Below are 21,337 nucleotides of genomic sequence, written 5' to 3' on the forward strand. Positions count from 1 at the left end.
GGGAGAGAAGGGAGCACTAGAGAAAGAGACTTCATTGGCCAATGTAATACAGACATTGTGCAGAAGCAGTAAAGCTGCTAGTGTTGTTCGTGAGGAAAAAGTTCTGCTCACTCCTCTGAAGACGTTTATAAACCAATCAAGGACATCTGCAGAGCCAACCAGATAATAGCGTAACTCCAAAGCCGTGGCTAAGATGTGGCATAAAGACAACCTGCTGCCCTTTAAAACAAACGGGGTTTTGCTGTCTTCATCCTTTCTCCTTGAAAACCACTCAGCCGCCCCACAGAATCTGAGTTCCTCTGTCTGAAACTCTAACATGTGCGAAAGAGATTGGATTGGCATTTCTTTCTTTGTGCAAGCTGTATGAATTTTAAAACAAAAACATAAGAACAAAGGAAATAGCTTTTGAATTTAGTCAGTCTGAAGTTAGCCTTTGACCATTTGATACATTCCACAATAAAAAGGAAGTTGAAGAGGGGGAAAAAAAAAATTCACCCCCCCCAATGACAAAAAAAAATTTCGAGGAGGATACTGGTAATGTTTTCCACATTCAAATTTTAATACATGAAACAGACTATAAAACTTTGGCCAGCTGCAGTAAATAAAGTAGCAGTGGGAGGTATGCACCGGAAACTTGGGCAGAGTACACTGGTGGGAGTCCCTTTCCCTGCTACACACCTTCATTTGTTGTTCTGCAGTGGAAGCAAGTTGCAGTAACTTGAGACCCATCCCAGGCCTGGTTTTGTTTTTAGCAAATCGCCTTTATAACTCTCCTTAATAATTCTTTCTGATTAAAGAATAGACAGCATTGAATCCTCCTGACCTCCATGCTCTTCTCGTTTCCTCTCTCCCTGCCTTCCAAAAATCAAAACAAAATGGCTTGATAACTTGGAAGCCGATATAAGCATTTCTTTCTGCAGCAGCTTGAAATTGTGGTGGGGAAAACCGTGGTTCTGCCTCAGCTATTATGTTATCTCATTTAATTGCTAACATATTGTACTTAGCTTTGGATTCATAAAACGTTTTCCTTGGAGTTCTGAAGTAGGTCTTTGGTGATTTACTAAGTATTAATAGAATGAAAGAGATTTTTGTCACTGCAGCATGGTTCATAACCCTAGAGAGAGTTCTGTACACTTGTGGGCTTTCTAGATTCTGTTATTTGGCCGAGCTCCTCCCCTCCTCAAAAACCTTCACAGGCTCTGCATTATCTACAAGATAAAGACCAATTCTTTAGTCCAGCATTTAAGACCCATTACCATTTACCAAAAACCTTGTTTACTTATTCCCTTGTGTAAAAACTTACCCAGAAAGACCAGTATATGTCCACTACCAGAATTTGCCCTGAACTTTCTCATTAGGTACTACTTCTATATCTATATGGCTTGGCCTGCCCTACCCCCTCCTGTACATCCACCCAGTTCCCACCCTTTCTCAAAGTTCTGACTCAGATTCTGCCTCTTTCAGGAAGCCTTCCCCTCCTGCCTCCACCCCTGATAGTCATTTTGTTCTCCACTCTCATAACACTCTGACTCATACCATCGCCTGTATATTTATCTTATTATGTATCTTTTGCAGGTATGACTTTTGTCATGCCAACTGCATTGTAAATTCCTTGGGTACCACGTATTACATTTTTGTTTCCCTCCCAATTAGTCGTCTGTTGGAAAAGAGAAAAGGAAGCTAACATTTTCTGGGTGCCCTACAAGTTGTCACTTGCCCTACAAGTGAGAGACCCACCTTGTTCCCTATCCTGCTAGGTGCTCCATATATGTCATCCCAGGTCATCTTCACAAATACCAGGAGGATGGTAATAATGGCCATTTTAGGTGAGGGTGAAATGCAGCTTAGGAGGCTTGGCAGTTGGTCTCACCATGTAGCTGGATTTAAACTTGGGTACATCCACTCCAAATTCCATACTCTTTTATACCATGGTACTTCCCAGAGATTACCTATATCTCTGGAGGACTGAATTTAGGTGCTGAGAGCTTGGGGTTTTCAAATCTTGTGGCTGGTGAAAGAAGTTTTCAAGTGTCTCAAGGCCAAGTTCTTAGAGCAGCTCTCTTTCCAAATGGAGAGGTAAAGAACTTTTCCTCCAATGCAGTAACATCACAGATTAAAACCTGCATTGTCTGAACACTTATTCTTAAGTCAGCATGTTTGTGCTAAGTTTATTAGGGTTCTTAAAGTGATAAATTTAAATTAAGTTATTTTTCTTAAACCATAACCACCCACTTTTCTAATGGAATCTAAGCAGAAGTCTCTGAATTTGAAGTCTCTGAATTTGACAAGCTGGGTCTGTCACTAGCCTAGTTAGTAACTCTTACCCAGATAGAATCCCCTCTGTGCCTCCAGTTTTCCCATGGTTAATCCTGATATTAAATCATTAGATTTCTTATAAATTATTGAAATGGCAATTTTCTGAATCTAATCCTCTCTGTTATTCAGTCAGAATTCAGATCCACAGATGAGACCTGAGAAGAAAGCATTTCAAATGACCTAATCTCTGTTTTAACTGAATAAGAACAAAACACACATCAAAAATGTCTTCGTATGACTATGTGTTCCTGATTACTTGTCGGTAGAATCAGCTATGATGGGATTATTTAGCTAAAAATCCTGTATCATGAATATATGTTAGTGTAGTTCCCAGGCTTTTGCTTACAGTTCATTTATTCATTACACAAACAATTATCAAATAATATAAGTCATATTCCTTGCAGTTATTAGACATAGACTTGCAGGGACCTTAGATACCATCTCTATTCAAATCCCCCTCCAAATTCCCTGCCAAGCAGTCAGCAAGTCTCTACCGACCTTCGTCCTCCAAGGATAGTAGCCCCAAATGGCCACAAAGCCCGTTTCCATCAAATATTAGAAAATTCTTCCTTATTTCCAGCCCAAATCTGTTTCTCTGTGCAGTTCTCATTTTCCTGCCCATTAGAATGCCCCCTGAGTCCAACCTGCAATCCATTTAAGAAACTTCCAGCTATTTGAAGACAGTGTATTCAGTATCGTTTTTCTCTGAGCTCATCATCCACTGTATCTTCATTTAGGTAACCTAAAAAAAGAAGCTTTGAATCCCCCTCATCAGCCATAGGATTTTCCAGTACATTCGACCTAGTTGATCAAGGCTGCTTTTTTTATTGTTTCAATTTAGCATACGAAACCTCAAATTGAACACCGTGCTCAAGGTATAATCACAGTGGACTAGGTTGGTGCCATCACCTCCCCTATGCAATGCACTGTGTCTTCATTAAGATCACCTAACAAGATTCTATTAGCTATTTTGAGGGTTTTTTCATCCTGCTGACATACGGTGAACTTGTATTCAGCAGAAACCCATAAGCCACATACCTCCCAACCTATCCTTGTGTGCTTTTTGTTGTACCTGTACAAAACTTTACATAGCTCCTTTGAATTTCATAGTGCAGCCTTCTGCAATCTGTTTCCAGCATAAAGATCTGTGTTAGGTCCCAGTTCAATCACATAGCTCTGCCACCTCTGTCATCAGCAAATTTGATGGGTGTCATTAATGCCCACATCAAAGCCATTAATAAAACGGTCCACCAGGAGAGGCGTAGGAAGAGGCCATGAGGCTCAATGCTACAGACCTTCTTGCTACTTTTACATTGTCCCCTGCTCTTCAGATTTCATAAGTCAACCAGTTATGTCCACCTAAGTTTACTCTCCTTTTGTCCAAAGCGTCATCAGGAGAGACCAGGCAAGCAGCATTCCCACAAAGGAGAAAATGAGGTTTAACTAGAAAGACTTGATCTTAGTGAAACCAAACTGAGTTTGAGAAAGCATCGTTCTGTTTCTGAGCACTTTAAAGCTCTCCTTTATATGGCCTATTACAGAACTTTACCCCAGAATCTTACTCCACATCATCATTGCATAGCTTCTTAATGCTGTTTTATTTTCCAGTTAGGATATTTGCCTATCCTTAGTGTTCCACCATCTCTCTTGATCTCCATGGTTATCAGACAGTTTGAAAAGCATATTAGCAACCTCAACTTAAAAAAATTTCTATCAATATCTTTTATTTTAATAAAACATTTAAAAAAATGAGAAAGAAGGAAAAAAAGACTTAAAGAAATTCTCTTAACCTGGATTGGTTACAACAGCTTTAGAATCCTTGAGATAACCAGTTGATATTTCTGCATTAGTTTGAAGAAAAGTCCAAAAGTTTTGACAGCAATGGCAGTTAGACCTTGTAAACTCTATTCAACGATCTCTATGACAAGTGGTTAGGATACTGTGCTTCAGTGGATTCAAAGTACTGGTATCCCCTCCCTCTCTCCTCCAGTACCTATTTTATTCAAATTCAGGCCCTATGACCTAGAAACAAGACAAACAAAACCCAGGGTGTCCCTAAGGTATTTGTTTAGCATCCTGGAGTCATGAATTTAAATACTGGTTGCCTTTCCACTTTTGAGGTAGATAATAATATTTAAAACAGACCCTATGGCCTCATCATATTTTTACTTTGTTTTCTTCCTAAATAACGGAGAAGAAAGCAGGTAGGCTCTTCATAGCCCGGTCCTCATCATGTTGTTTACTGAACTCTTCTTGGGTGCAAGGACCCAATACTCAGCTTGGGATAGGCACAACCCTTGCATTTACAAATAAAGCGCTGCCTTTATTTTCTCAAGAAAGCAGATTTTCAGGGGCGGGGGGAGTATATATATATTATATATTAGAAAATACACACATTCATTCACTCATTCTGATACCTCAGTGCTTCCAGTGCTGTCGGGAATATAAAAATGTACAGGGGAAAGTCTCTCCTCTCACAGAGGTAGGGTGAAAACACAAGTATATTCCTAACCATGATGGAAGGTAGAATTTATTCAGTGACCTAAGAAGAGAGTGAGAGAAGGGAGAGCATTTTTCTGCCTTAGGGGACAGCTAGGAAAACTTCATGAAGAAGATGTCTTGGCATCATCTCAGAGTGTGTGTTGCATTTCAACAGAGACAGGGTAGAGAAGGCATTATGGAGCCATAGAAAGAACATGATTTAAAAAAAAAAAAAAAAAAAACCCAAAATAAAGGATCTTATGTGCCCAAGTGGCGGCCTTCGGTTCGAGCCTCCATCACGGCGCGGCAGCTCCTGCAGTTGGTCTGCACACTTCACAGGAGACTCCACAGGAAGAGTGAGTTTTTATGTATACTTCTTACATCCAAATTAAATTAACTCATGGAATTTTCCACCCTTAGGAATTAAAGTAGCAGCTCATGAAGTAATTCAGTTATGTCATTCATACCAAAACAGAAAACATTGGAGCAACTTGGCACTCTTTAAAAGCCCAGATCAGGCCTTTGCTATTTTATATTTTTCAAAATCTGTGGCCGTTGTGTTATTTTAAGTTTTATTGTGGCTGTAAATTTTTCAACTCAAAACTATCTTAGCTGCTTAAAAAACAGAAGTGTAAAATGGGTTCATAATAAGGAGAGGGTTTAGGCAAAGCAGCGTTCATAGTGAAAACCAAAAATAAGCTGTTGTACCATCACATTTTCTGTAACGTGAGAGTTCTACCTAGTTGGTTGACATTCACAGTCTTGCATAATTATAGCTTCCTCTTTATCCATAAATTGTCTTTGAACTATAAAGTTGGGTTTAACCAAAAGATCTGTCAAATATTTGTTAAATGACACCTTTTGGGAAGCATTGTCCTGATGCAATGGCTACATTCATTTTAAATCATTTAATTGGACATATTGTTACAAACCACGGTATTGAGTTTCCACATTTTAATTTTGTATCCACCTTCTCCTCACTCCTGCATATAGACGGGTCTCTTTTGGAGCTGAAAGTGTGTGAAAGTTATTGGAGAATGGTAGTCTCTGGGTAATGTTTCTGTAAGCTGCCCAAAATTTTCCCCCTGTAGTCTAGATGGGAAACAGCTGGGTTTTGTTTAAAAAGCTGTTTTGTGAAACGTCTGAATCTTGAGGTGTAGAACTGAGGTCACCATTAAAGCAGGTGCTGGGGCACAAGTGAGAAAGGATCTGGGGGCCGGCTGGCCCTGTGATCTCCTGCAGGGCACTTCCTATTAGGGGAAAGTGTGAAGCTTGCTGATTTCTTTAGGATGCAAGCAGATACAAAGAATCACATCAGCATTGCTATTAGGAATTGAGTCTCTTCAAACATAGCCGGCCCATGAGTGAGTCATCAGATCTGTAAGAAAGAAATCAAAATGGTCTTTTCCCTAACAGGGCTTCAAATACAGGGGGTTCAAGGCTTTAGCTTCTTAGAGAGGTTATAAGTGCATGAATTTCTTTTTTAAACATACCCAACAGTAAAAGATCTACTATTTCAGATAAGTAGTACTATAACTGAGTATGTCCTCTGAGTTTATGGGTGTAATCTAAGGGAAAGGGAGAAAAGAAAACGGAACTGGCAAGATCAATACCAGGACAAGTTTGCAGAAAGCCAAGCAAGCAACATGTGGAATCACTAAAGTCAAGTACACATCAGGTATCCACCAGTCTGAGGATGAAAGGAAGCAAGCCTCCTCCCCCTGGGAGCTGGAGGTTATTAGCAGCTGTTTATCCAGTCAGGAATAGAGATTAACATTGTAATTTTTTTTTTTTTTTAAGAACTAGAAGAAAATTTGTTTGGGAAGTTGGCTCTTCATATCAAGCCACCGCGCATTGCCAAAAAAAACTTCCTTTCTCAGAACTCATGTACTAGAGTTGAGCAATGTTATGATTCCCTGAGAAACTCTGGATTACAAAAAAGTCTACCTCTATTAAATAGAACAGAAAAGGACAGAGAAATGGATGGATGTTTGCCATTGACATATTCTTTTGTACTCTTTACAGTGCAGAACTAGCTGTTTGGTCTGTTACATGTTCTCCAGGCTGATTCCACCTGTGGCATTTGTCCCCCACTCCTCCCATCCCCACTTTACCCCCCAAACTTAATTTTTGCCACTCAAAGGCACACGCAAATGGATTTTACACAGGCCTACAACTTATAAAATGATGTTTCGTGCAATATTGGGAAAGCTGCTTAGTACTCTGTAATGCTTTATTCTCAAAAAAAAAAAAAAAAAAAGTTAAATATTGGTATTTTTTTTTCATGATTTAATGCTTCTTTTAATGTCGTTTTCTTTTATTAAGTCCTTTCTTTTGCTTTTGATTTTATTTATAGCAGAGCCACTAGTCATATGGAAGCTATTATCATAGAGCTGGGAGATGAAAGACTTCATTGCAGTGAAATGAGTGAATTATTTGGGCCAGTGGTATACACATAACAGTGAGGTACCACTTGGGTCCAAAATGTCCTCCGTTATTCACTTTGTAGCAAAGCAGGTGAGATTTATAAAGGGCTTTACAAAAATCTGCTTTTTGTCAGAAGTATGTAACCTGACAATAGAAAACACACATTAACTCTGTTCTTAACGGCTCGCTTCTTCACTTTCATGTACGCCATCTCTAAATAATGCTGCTTATCACTGTAAACATAGAACTTTCATTTAGGGTTGAGATGTTTTTTAATTAGTAATTAATGTCAGTGTTTTAAAAATATATTTGGATAATCTTAATCAAAATTCTACATGTCTTTTAAAAGCTATCTAATATGTGGCCTTTTTCTCGAAAAAGTCCCTGGTCTCCCAATCTATGATTTTATCATTGTTAAAACCCTACATGACCTTACACACTTTTAAGACATTCATTTTATTTTGCCTTATATAGTAATTATAGTACCCCACCACTAAAATATAAGGGCCTGTAAGGCAATAGATGTGGCTATCTTTTATTATTATTTCCTACAATGACTTACGTATAGTAGACATTCAGAAAGCATTTGCTGAATTAAATGGAATATTTATTAATTTGTAGAAACATGTTAAATGCATAGTTGGCAAGATCAAAAGATTTTAGATTTCAGAAATAGTCTCAGTAATACTTACCGTTTGTGTAATCATTTACTATTTAGGAGGCGTCTAATTGCACATTGTAATATTTCAGTCCTACACAGTGATCTGTCCACCTGGTCCCTGCCCATAAGAAGCTTCCAACTCCAGACAGGTGTAGGCCTCGGCTTTGTGAACGGCAGCAAAGCAAAATCAATGAAGTTTATGTCCTTCCCTGTTAAACAGTGCTCTTGAGTGTATTTAAGGGTGATGTCCATAATGAATAGTCAGGGGGGATCCCTATCCAGGCCCAGCAAGGCTGATGAGTGGAGAGCCCTTTCCAGCACCACACAGTCCTGGAGGGGCTAGCGTTTGGTGATCTGTGGGACTAATAGAGGAGAAGTGGTGGGGAGTCGTGAGAAAGCCAGCCCTGACAGCCAGAGCAGAGAGGGCTTTGGCTGAAGTCTTGGGGATGTGGGAACGAATGCAGCAGATGGGGGATGTGAATAGGTAATACAAGATGCGTTTTGAGGAATTTTTTTTAAAAGTGGAATCGGGATGGTCCCATGAAATCCAGGTGAAGGGTGCAGGAGCACAAGGTAGATATCCCTTAAACTTGATATCTAAAACAACGAAAAGCCATGATTGAACCTTAATATGTAAGGTACCAAATAAAGGGCAGAGAATATAGCATTGAAAATGTGAGCATTTAAAAAATGTTGGGGAAAATGAAACAAAAATGTTTAGGCAAGCTTCTTTACACTTCCACCTCCTTTGCAAATAGTTTACTGTGTGTTACTTGGATAATAAGAAAAGCATTTAAAATGTAAGGGCCAGTTAGGTAATGATAAATACTTAGTGATGGAATGGCCAGCTGCCTGCAGAGAACTTTGCGTAGAGGTCAGCAGCGGCATAATTGTGCTTGTACCCCAGCAATCCAGAATTCCAAGCACATGTCAAATGCTTCATTATCTTTTCCTTTACTCAAAACAGAAGAAGCTGGTTACGGTATTCATAGGAACTTCACCACTTCTGTAATCCCTCTGTAGATGGACTTAGTTCACTAGGGCTGAATTAACTTTAGTTCCATACTGTCTATTTACTAACCTGCTATCTGGGCAAGAAGGGATGGAATGGGCTCTGTTTACACCTGATGAGGTCCTCACTCAGTGGACTGTATCCAGTTCTGGTTTCCACAGCAGGAAAATCATATAGAGAATAAAGGTGGAGAGAATAGATGCAGAGGAGAGAAATGAAACAGTTTAATTAGATGGAATTTATGAGTTAACAAAAAAAAAGTGAACTGAAATCAGGTTACAGCCATTTGCATCTCTTGAACTGTATCAGAATCATTCCTTTTAATCATTTCGGTGGACAGTCCATGGAAGTTTCAGCCTAGCTGATCACATGACAGATGACTCATCAGCCTGGTCAAAAGGTCATGATCCTTTAGTTTATGTTTAAATCCTCTTGCAAATTATTTTATTATCTGCAAAATAAGCATTAAATAAATCTCCAAAAAATTGCCCAATAAGGAATTGTGTTAAATTTCAGGCAAAGCACATGTGAAGCTGTGATATTTCTGGAAAAAAAAATTAGGTGTTTTCAAGACAGTTACAAAGTGTTCACACAATAAACATTTTAAGAATCAAAGCAAGGTCCAAACAGAAGAATTGAATCCAGATCTGACTCTAGGGAAAAGTCCTTTAAATGCTTAATCACATGAATAAAAGATAAGTTTTCTAACTGAACTATGCTGAAATAATATTTGTGGCTGAAGAGTTTTCCAGCTGTTAGGACTTTCTCTTACAGAAGAGCTGGTTAATGGAGGTAGCTCTTGTTTTGTGCAGAATCTCTGAGCCTGTGCTGTTGTCCCTGGCAGCATCTGTCTGCTGCTGCCATTTCATGAACTTCCTGGTTCCCATCTGTGAGCCATTAAAAAAGTTTGCATGACCACTTCCCACCTCTTTAAAAAGTGTGTTTTGGATAAATGGTGTTTTGCATATTTGAGAAAATAAGTTTGCTTTCCTCTGATATGACAGAGATCTGGCAAGAAAATTGAAACTGAAATCTAGCACTCTGCGACTGTCATGTATAATTGATATTTCATGAGGAGATTACAGTTCAGACACCAAAACTGTTTTGTGTGCCAATGGGAGTCTAATTACAGTGAAAACCCATCAGCTCTTTTTTTCCCTGTGTTTATGGCAAAACGATCAGAGAGAAAAGTAAAAGTTACCAGGAATATTTCCTTTGCCCCTTTTTCCTGTTGCTATTTTTTCTTTTTTAGAAAACTCTTAAGTCAAAAAGAAAAATTTTGAACTAGATGCCATTAATGACAAACTTGGATTTTGAAATACCAAAATGTTTATAATAGCCTATCTGGTTTTGTGGCATCCTTGTTAGAGGGCATGCTCTGTCATTATCATTTGGTCTAAAAATTGGTGTCTAGTGTCCTCAAGTTTCCACCCTGTACTCTTTTAGAAGGATTATGGTAGAACAGAATAAGCGAGGTCTGAAAGCCTGTTCTGAAGCAGTTATCTCTGCAGATAACATTAACAGGGATTGAATAACTGCCAAATGAAATTTAATACATTTTCCCATCCATGAAATAGGCCTCTTAAATACAACAGAATAATTTCTTTCACAATACTCCCTGGAAACAAAGAGAGCAAAAACATTGAATGGTTTTTGTTGTTGTTTTTGTTGTTGCTTAAGGTAAGGACAAAGGCTATTTACCAGGATGCCCTACACATCCTCATATAAAAACAGCCTTGCCAACAGCCGCCTAATTTGAAACTGTACAACGTTTAAATCTATTTATGTTGGAAGGGTTGCAGTAAATATTAAATTTTGTAATTTCAGTTAGACATCTTGGCCTTGGCCCTGAGTTGGCAAGCTATGTTTTTTCCCCTCTATAATAAAGAAAATTAAAATGACTTTCATATATATGGTATGTTATTTATTTATATATCTATACATATATGCATATATACATATATGTGTTACACACACGCACACACACAACCACCTCTTCAAAACAGAAGCCCCAGGACATAAACCTCTTTTATTCCTAAACTCTGCTCCTTTCCCTTCTATGTATGCCCGATCAAATTGTTCAGAGTTGTTAGGATATCTGTGTTTAAAATCTGTTTTAGTCCTCTAACTAGACATTTGCTAAGTCATGTAACCATTCTCAGCTTTGGCTTCCTTCTATGTAAAATGAGGAGTTTGGCCTAATTTCCAAAGTCTCTGCAAGCCCTTAAAGTCTATTTTCAGTGATTTAAAAGTACTTTGAATATGTAAATCATTTCCCAAGAAAATGAGGTTATTTAAAATTATATTGTGCTTAAATGATTCAAAAGAAGTAATGCACATTTAAAGGTACTTAATTTTTCCCAATGATAAATTTACACAGGAGAATTTAAGTGGCTGTGTCAGAATTTGAATATAACTTGACCCAAGATACAGTGTAACTTAGATAACTGTATATAAATGCACCAGCCACGATTGATGGGCCTGTGAAGGGACAGGCCAAGGGAGTCAGGCTTGGACTGCGTCCTCTTGCCTTCCCTTCCTCCCCCTTAGTTCACTGGACCAGGTAGGGGGACATGGGATCCGAGGATGACCCATTGATAGGATGGCCCATTCATATGGATGGCCCGTGTCTGCTTCAAAATGGTGAGCTGGGCCATTATGGTGTCTTGGCATTCTGGACTAAGGAATGCTAAGACAGAGAGGGAGTTGGTAGCAGGTACAGAACCTGAAAGAGTGTACCGAGAGGGTCCATGAAGATAGAGTCTGGGCTGTACCCGAGAGAATAGAAGCCAGAGAGATGTAGGGATGTCACCAGAGGGAGGAGGAGAGACTAGAATGGCCCATGAGGGACAAGGAGACTGGCTAGCCTTGGGAGCTGCCTTAGAAAGTGCCCCAGCTCGAAAATCTTTATGATATATCTCCTTTTAGTTGAGCAAGCTTGAATGGGTCTCTGTTCCTTACTATTGAAACTGCCACACTAAATCAACTAGTGTGCCAGATCCCACCAAGAATCACTGTAAGCTGCATGAGGAAAGGGGCCCCATCGGAGTTATCATCACCCTGACCCCAGCACCCTTGCACAGTGTCAGGCACGGGCTAGATTAATAAATGTTCGTTGAATTAATAACTGTGTTCCGAACAATCATTTAACAATTACCAAATACATTTGGAATTTTAGTTTTAGCTTTTACTATATCTAAAACCGCATTGTTATTGACTATGAGAAGATTCTTCTGAAAGATTGCAAAAATATTATAAATCATATTGATAAAATTAAGTGTTTTCATAAGCTGGCTTTTAGCTCTAGACTGCTACTTATCTGCATGAAAAGGTTGTAAAAATATGGACGCAATGATGTATGGATTTTCTAAAACTAGGTGTGACCCTTAGAATCAACCTGTAGGTTGAAGGAATTTGCCTTTTCCTTTCATTATTATATGTTTGTTACATGGGAAGAGGAAAACTCCCTGGTTTGGCAGTCAGGGTTCCTCTGCCTATTTCTGAGTTACTCTAGTGGTAGATTTGTGCTGTCCGTTATTTCTTTCCTTGTCTTTTATATGATCTGAAGTGTTTCTGGAAGAGAAGTAACTTGGGTTTGAACATGCTATCCATGGCCAAGGAAACAAGCACAGCAAAGCTAATTCTTCAAATTGGAATACTAATTCCACAGGCACAGACAATGGCATTGATCCTGGAGAACCATTCTACATGGCTCTGGACCTGTTAGGCCATTCATTTAATCTGAAATGCGCAGAGTTACAAGAGAGGCCCTATAACATTGAGGGTAACTTGTCTCCAGCTTCCTTTATGGAAAATGATTGTTATTATTTTGGGTGATCTATAGAAAATAGACAGAGTTAAATAACATGAATGTCTAAAATCCAAGCAAAAATATAGTTTGAATAACCATATTCCCAAACATATTTATAATATCATTTACGATTTTACTGTCATTACACAGGAGAAAGATTTTAATGTCAAATGGTTTTGAACAAAACTGAGACGAAGAGTGCAAAGGTGAACATAAGTGAAGATAGCTTGAGCTTTGAGGGCTCTTGCACTGCAGAGGCTTTTGTTTCTGTCCTTGTGGTATTCAAGTATTTTCAGTTAAAACACATAATGTCTGCAATTATTGAGTACCTATTATGCACCAGTTTTGCATATATTTTTGCTACTCCTTACAATAAACATGGGACTTATTCTCTGTAACTTCTATTATTTTCTCCATTTTGCACTGACTTACCCATTACACAGCCAACAAAGAAATCATTTAAAATTGGAATCTACATATCATCAACTCTCATTTTTGTACTCTTTTCACTCAGTTACAGCATTTTCATAATAGTGGAGACCAATAAATAAAAAGGTAAAGGGGTAGTTGGTTGTGGGTGTTTATTCCCCCTGTGAAAAGTAAACGTGATCGAGGGAAAGGAAAAACAAAACAAAAACAAGGAATTTTAGCAGTAATAGCGAAGTGTGTTTTAAATGAAAAACAAAATATTAACCTTAAATTATATCATGGGCCCCGACAAAGAAGGCACGAAAGTTTTAGTAGGATGTTTCTAAAATAGGTGGTACGCACCTCTCCTCTGCACTCAAATCTGTGGTCACCTTCGTTGATTCTGACTGAGAATCAGAATTTGTGGAAATTCAAGAAATGAAGTCCATTGAGAATACCAATAAATATGAATCAGCACTAAGGTAATTACTGAGGTTAACAGTGATTGACAGACTTAAAGAGCCACCATTTGATCTGGGCCTGTAAAATTCTTGCTTACAAGTTGACATCTTCGATTGAAGAGATAATCATGGGTTGAATCAGTCTTCTAAAAGCACAGATATAAAACTGGCAAATCAGAACCCAAATGGAAATTAACAGCCACTCATTTGTCCAGAAAGAAAAGAAACATATTTAGAAAGAATGAGTGAAAAACGCCTAAGGGTCTGGGTGGGCCTGGGATCTGCCTGTAAAGAGCAGACAAGTTAGAGATGAAGGCAGGCACAGCTTGGTGAGGTGGCAGAAAAACGTGAGGGGCTTCTGCCTCCTCCGTGGGACAGCTGGAACCTACGGAGCCTCAGGACATTTGAAGCACCCACATGGAGGCTCCACGACCATCCCAAACAAAGCTCTGTGACGGACGCAGGCACCGGGCGCCTCAGACTTGTCATGTATGTTCTGATGCTTCAAAGTCTTAAATCCTTTATGCTTCTTGGTATATTTTGAATCTGAACAATGTGTACGATTTATGTGATTGCCTCACCCACCCCCCACCCACCCCCAAAAACGGCATTTGATTTTGTATTGTTTGAAATGAATAAAGGTGATTCTTTATTCTCGGCTGCCTTTAAATAGCACGTGCTTTGGTTTTGTGAATTTGATCATTGTTGGTTCAGATTTTATTATTGTTGCCTTTTTTGGAAATACTCTTTTAAAACATTCTAGTAGGAAAAGAGTGAACAATACTGCTTTACAGTTTTGTATTTAGGATTGGAAAGATTAAGCGTTTTAATTCATAGAAGTACAAATTCATGGATAAATATTTTTTTAGTGTTAGACCCACTACACTTCATAATACTCACTTAAACAATAGATGAAAATAACAACCTTCTAACTTGGAAATACAAACGTATGTGAGCTGTTCATGTTCCTGGTGGTTTCCAGAGGCTTAATGATTTTGCTTTAAGTTGTTTGCTATAAAGTCAGCAATTCCCATCTCATACCACAAATTCAAGGTCTCTGGACCCCTACTCTGGACTCAGGAAGTAGTAGTTAATAAAAAGCTCTGCAGTTTTTTTTTTTTTTCAAACCAAGTAATCGTACTGTACTCTCTAATTTTATTCTTGGAAGCTTAAAGAGTGTTTACAATACAGTGTCTTTCTAGGATCAGAATAGTGGTGGGGAAATGGAAAAATGTCCAAGCATCCTTGCATAGCAATGATGGCATTACTGGTGTGTTTAATAAAACCTTTATTGGTACATTTTCCGGTGTGATGGCATTGGCAGAAATGGTCCCCCTTTGGATTTGGAACCCAGCAGCTGATGAAATACAGTGAACATTAATTTGGAATGGGCTGCCAGTTTTGGAAAGCCAGGTGACATTTTATTATATTTGTACCAAGCAGGGGCTATGTCCCATACTGCTGTAGCTTCCACTGTCAGAGGCTTAGCTGGCATTATGGAAAAAAAAAAAATGGCAGGCCTAAGAATCTTATCCCCTGAAATGAAAGTCGAATGCCAAATTGAAATTCCTGTAGGATTTCCGATAGCAATAGGGGAATTGAGAAGCCCACAATTAAGCATATGGGCATTAAGATAATTGTCAGATCTGTTGGCGGACATGATAGAAGACAGATGGGTACGAATCAGTGCGCTCCACTGCAGCACCCTGGGAGACAATTTGACGTTTTACCTGCCTGAGCTACTCTGCCATATTTGTCACTGAATGTACAGCACAGCATCTTACTGAGTGTTAAGTGTTTTTGAGTGGTGCGATAGGTGCATGTGCAGTCTTCCAGCGCCCTCTAGTGAAATGCAGTTGGGAGTTATCTTTCAAAGCCCAGTCTTCCTTCAGCTGGTCTCTGGATGTCCCAGGAAAGAGCTGTCCCACCTCTGGTTCCCACTAAACACAATGGCTCCTCTTGCCCTTTCAGGTTGGGGCACATCGTGAAGATGGCGTGGCCCTGAGAGGCAGCCATTCTCTCGTGCCAAACCAGGTTCCTGTTCCGCAGCTTCCGGTGCAGTCAGCAACTTCTCCAGACTTGAACCCACCACAGGATCCTTACAGAGGTAGGTCTGCCTGGGAAGGGCACTTGTCAGCTCCTGGCAGAGCCAGTGGTGACACCAGGCTTACTTAGCATTCACCCCTCTGGAAGCACTGGCAGAAACCAAGGATGAAATTTGGTACAAAAATGGTAAATAAATGGAAAAGAGTTTCGAACTTAGCCTGCTAATTACGTTTCTTTGGTAACTGTTTTCCTCTAACATCCTCTGAAGTCCTGGCATTATTTAAGCAGAGAATGAGACAACAGACTGATGAGAGGAAATTTTATTTTAGCAATTTCCACATTTTTCTCATTCAGGTCCTCTAATGTGGTTAGTTATGGCTTGGAAATGATATTTCCAAATGAAAAGGAAGGAAGGAAACTTTTTCTTTTTTTAAGATGGAAGGAAATGTAGGTACGTTTTTAAAATGGTATTGGACCTGGATGATTTTATCTCTTGAATCATCTAGCCACAAATGAATCCTTCTAAAGCTGACTGCAGGTCCCCAGGGACATGCTCTGGGTCCCAGGCTCACCACTCTTCCTTGCCAGCCGGATGACTAGAAACTTAAGAAACATCTTCCATTCCCCCTGTATTGACTGTGAAAAGAACACTACCACGCAGGAATAGCTATAAGAGCTTTTTCAACTATTGAACATTGTACCATCTGAATGCTAATTATTTTTATAGGTATGATTGCCTATTTTTATCTGCATATTAATAATTTGGTTTGGTTGGGCCTTTTTTTTGTCTTAAAGGACCTTTGGTTTGGCTCTCTCTGTCCTAGATCAGTGCTTCTCAAACTTTAATGTGTGGATACATTACTTTTGAGGATCTTGTTTAAATTGCAAATTCTGATTCAGTAGGTTCTGGGGTGGCCGCCCAAGATTCTGCATTTCTAACAGACTCACAGGTGATAAAGATGCGCCTGGCCCAAGACCACATTTTAAGTGACAAGGTTCTAGACTACACAGATTAAAAATAGAGGGAAATACTTAGATGCACGTGCTTCTATCTTAGAAATAAATTACTATATTCAGGTCAAGTTTTTAAATCTATTGTGATCTTGGAAAGTTGAGCAATGAGAAAGCAAGAAAATTCTTCAGTGAGCAGCTAACTGCCTTCCATACATACCATTTTTAAATGCTGATTACTCCTTGAGGATAAGACAAGCCTAATTTCAGAATATCATTAGGGTATCTATTGAAGTCTTGACTGCACATATTTAGCATACTCCCTGGGAATTATATTTTAAGGACATTTTTCTATTAAATCATTGCATATGGAAGAAACTCAATATAATAGCTGATATTTACTTGGGTTCTTAATCAGAACATTGAGGTGTGTGATTTTCATGATTATGATTTTCATTGCAATTAAGTTGATGTTTTGTAGACAGTGAAATTACCATCTACTCCAAAAGATTGCAAAATAGAATTTAACCTCAGAGCCAATGCAGGGAAAACTTGTTTCCGCAGGTGCGTTTTTGGAACTTCACCAGATAGCAGGAAAAAAGTGACAGGAGGATCACAGTTCAGCGGAATGAATTGTGTGGCTGACAGCCTTATGGTGTGGGGTTTGTGTGTTCATGTATCAAGTCTTTGGCTAAGTGTCGCCTGATGTTTTTGTCTGTAGGCATGCCACCGGGACTCCAGGGCCAGAGCGTGTCCTCCGGCAGCTCCGAGATCAAATCTGATGATGAGGGCGATGAGAACCTGCAAGACACGAAATCTTCCGAGGACAAGAAATTAGATGACGACAAGAAGGATATCAAATCAATTACTAGGTCAAGATCTAGGTAACAGTATATAATACTGTCGCTTCATTTAATTCCTTTATTGGACTTTGATGAAGTGAACAGAACAGGAGGAAACTATTCAGTTTTTTCCTGGCAGGTAGATCTCAACTGAAAAGGAAATTAAAGGCCTATTCTAGAGGTACTAAAAGTATCATTTAAGATACCTGTACTCTAGTGAAGCCTAAAATGTTTTTTGCATTTATGAATTTGGACCTAAGCCTAATTATATAAGGTAAAAACAATTCATAATTGATTCAAGTGCAAATGGTTTAGTCTTAAAACTATACTCATTCTACAGATTTGGTCATGTTCTTTCTAAAATAATGGTACAAAGAGATCATGGACTTGTTAGAAGGTCAATCAATGTATATGCACACTGTAACCCTTTTTTACCTCTAAAGTGAGAAAATACTGATTTCCCAGACTTTATCCTAATGTCAAGAATTGAGACATAAATTTAAGAGCAATACCTAAATGGCTATTTTTTTTTCTTGGATACCCTTTCCACAGAAAGTACAACTGTAAGAAAATAGTTTCTGGTTGTTTTTCTTACATATCCAAATGTGTAATATCTTTAAGTTATAGTCTTATTTCCTTGATCTTTAACTGTAACCTAGCAACCAGAGATTTTTGACTACAATAACTCCCAGGTTCTTTGCCTCAGTTCCTTTCGATTGTTTTTATTTGCACATTAAGTCCATTGTACTAAGACCACGTCTAATGGCCTTTAAGAACTAAGAACAGACTTTTTACTTTGTATTTTCCTATCACCTTTACAATTATTGAGATAAATGTCATTACACAAAGCTCCAAAAATGCTAAAAGCGTCTAGCTTACCCTTTTCCACTATCCCTGCAGAGTTGCTTGTATTCATTGCCATGTTGGTAAGAAATCCTGAGAGAAGCTCTCACATCCTCAGCAGTTTCTACTTTAGTCCAGTCAGTTCTTGGTAATTTAGTCACCATTACTTATGCATATTAATGGATTCTTTGAAGTTTCTGAACAACATTTTAATTTGCTGTTAAGAGTCTTCTTATTTTAAAAGGTCACTCCTGTGACATTTTTAATTGTGCCTCCAAATCTGTGTTGTGAGGCAATGCTTTTAAAATCTAGGCAATTTTATTTGCAAAACCAATTTATTTATACTCGAAAAACCAATTCTAATTAGGTATTAGCCTGAAAACCTTTGGAAAACAAGTTCTTATTTTCAAGTCCCCTTTGTATTAGGTATGGCCTAATGTTGGATGTATAAAAATATTACCACATTATTAGCTTCAGGACGGACCCAGGAGAGACTTGAGTCTGTTCCCATTTCACTTACCACGTCTGAACTAGGTAGTGGAATGTGGAGGGTAGCAGAGGAAGGGACGAGAATCAGATGGCAGAGAAAGAGGGCCTTTTCCAGTTGGTTCAGTTGAGTTGTATGTTCACCAACACAAACCTGCGGCAGACAACTCCATCTGGAAAGAAGTTTAACCTGTGGTGAAGGGAGCTTGGTGTCACAGCATCTTTTTTTAGCATCTTCCCCTACCCATACTTTACCCCTTCACCTAAGTGTTCTTGGCTTACATTCATCATTTAATGCGCAGCATGTACTTGCAATCCAAAAATACTTGCATTTTTGATTGATTGGAGCTCCTCAAGTGTAGCTGGTCCTCATTACAATTTGGAAGTAATCCAGGGATTCTCCAAAATGAAAGATTCAGTCCATTCATTTAAAGCCAACATTCAATAAGTGTACATTGAATTGACTAGATAACTTCCCAGTGTCCTCCAGCTTTGAAATGTAATTGATAGTCTTTATTCTACGAACATTTCAGACTCATGGAATTCTTGGTCCTTTCAATCATGTTCCTTCCAATGCTTGAATCTCTAGGTTCACATCCTACAGATGGTCATCCCCTTCATGAGAAAAGACATTTTTCATGCCTCTCTTTTTTTATGTGATAGCCCTTGAAATATTTGAAGCTGTGAAACCTTCCTTTTATGATATGCTTCCAGGTGACTCATCATCCTATTTGCCCTCCATTAAAAAGTTTCTAATTTGTCAATACAACCACCCAGAAATGGACAGAAATGATCTTACCTTTACAGAATATACTGAGTCCAGCCATCTCTGATACCAAATAATATTTCAGTTCTCACAATCTGAGATTAACTCTTTGGCTTCATTTTTACTCACAATGAGGTCATGGTCATTTATAACCAATAAGTGCTTGGTTTTTGTATTGTTTTACAAAACTGACATCAGTTCTGTCTTCCGTGACTTGTTTTTGAGATCATAAAGAGTCGTAACTTTAAAGACCATGGAGATCATGTTTTTTTCTGACCTTTTACTTAATACATGAAGAAAGGGAGACTTGGGTAGGTTAAGTGAATTGACCAGGCCTTCAAGCCATTTAATGGTGAAACCTGTACAGAAGAAAACCCTCCTCACCTCCATTGCTTTTGTGTCCTAAGTGTAGGATCTTCTTCTAACTGTTGAAAAGCTGCACCATGTTTATTTTGATCTGCTATTCACCCCTATCAAAATCTTGTTCCAATCACTTGTTTTCCTCAGGTTTCAGATGTCATTGTATGAAAGTCTGAACAGTAAAACAAAACCTTATATTTAAAAATCTTCCTGAAGTGGGGTCATGGGATATAAATTAAGCTTAAGTTGACAGTGGTCTGTTTTGCAGAGTGTAACTTTATTCATAAATGCCTTGCTTCCCCTTTCTGCTCCCCTACATCAGTACAGGCACCCTCTGAGCCCTAACTTTACCCTGTTTGGTTTGGGTTTAATGTCTGGGAGAAACATAATTCCTTGTGTATGGACTGTCACAGCATTTTGAAAGCAATCCCAAGTTCAAGTTGATGTAAAATTCTGCCAAGACCATGGCTTGAGATTGAAAGTTCTCTGAAAAAATCTGGAAGAAGACAACAGTAATTCAGATGCCCATTTTTCCCCACACCATTAGAAAATGTCGCATCCTTTTTGTCCCGCAGCAATAACGACGACGAAGACCTGACGCCGGAGCAGAAGGCGGAGCGGGAGAAGGAGCGGAGGATGGCCAACAATGCCCGCGAGCGCCTGCGGGTGCGCGACATCAACGAGGCTTTCAAGGAGCTCGGCCGCATGGTGCAGCTCCACCTCAAGAGCGACAAGCCCCAGACCAAGCTCCTGATCCTCCACCAGGCCGTGGCTGTCATCCTCAGTCTGGAGCAGCAAGTTCGAGGTCAGTGCCGGTCCAGCCTCCTTGGAGAGAGCGTGGGAGCGTGTGGCAGGAGATGAGCTGTGAGGGACGTGCTGGCCTTGGGCAGCAGCAGATAGCGACTCAAGCACCGTTCAGAATCTGATTCAATTGCAGGTTGCATCTAAATCTATAGGGCAGCTTCCCTTTCTCCTGTAATTAAGTTACGGGATCCTCTTATAGTTGGGACTACATTGTGACCTTTCTTTGTGTACTGTCAGTAATCAGAACTTAATATTTTTCTCTACCAACTTTTTTTTCTACTGTAAAGTGGCTGTGCAAATTTACCAGGTAGTTCAGCTTTTACTAGGGAGTGACTCAGTGAATCACCATGTACACATTTATTGTTCCTTTTGTTCTGTCATGTAAAAACGGGGGGGGGGGGGGGTCGGACGCACGGAAGAGGACATACATGCCACGCTGCCAGAAGCATTGGCATGCACTAAATGCCCTGTGCTTTTGTCTTGCACAGAGAGGAATCTGAATCCCAAGGCCGCATGTCTAAAAAGAAGGGAGGAAGAAAAGGTGTCCTCGGAGCCTCCACCGCTCTCCTTGGCGGGACCTCACCCCGGGATGGGAGATGCATCGAATCACATGGGACAGATGTAAAAGGGCAAGTGTGTTTTCAGCCATTTCAGAAACTGCT

At 39.3% G+C, this 21,337-nt stretch overlaps 1 protein-coding gene across 29 annotated transcripts in view; it reads left to right on the plus strand.

Annotated features, from left to right (window-relative positions):
- Positions 1-21,337, plus strand: part of TCF4 (transcription factor 4) — a 345,156-nt gene that overhangs the window by 319,057 nt on the left and 4,762 nt on the right. For 21 of the 29 annotated variants that reach the window (XM_037806070.1, XM_037806078.1, XM_037806067.1 and 18 more), the window contains 4 exons: positions 15,549-15,684; positions 17,296-17,458; positions 20,447-20,676; positions 21,164-21,304. In XM_037806070.1, the coding sequence (XP_037661998.1) occupies positions 15,549-15,684; positions 17,296-17,458; positions 20,447-20,676; positions 21,164-21,300 (666 nt within the window). In that variant the 3' untranslated portion in view covers positions 21,301-21,304. The remainder of the gene's footprint in view (positions 1-15,548; positions 15,685-17,295; positions 17,459-20,446; positions 20,677-21,163; positions 21,305-21,337) is intronic. The other 8 variants (XM_037806073.1, XM_037806075.1, XM_037806074.1 and 5 more) reach the window with 1 other exon arrangement.

Source organism: Choloepus didactylus, chromosome 16, assembly GCF_015220235.1.
Source record: "Choloepus didactylus isolate mChoDid1 chromosome 16, mChoDid1.pri, whole genome shotgun sequence".
In the NCBI taxonomy this organism is placed as follows: Eukaryota; Metazoa; Chordata; class Mammalia; order Pilosa; family Megalonychidae; genus Choloepus; species Choloepus didactylus.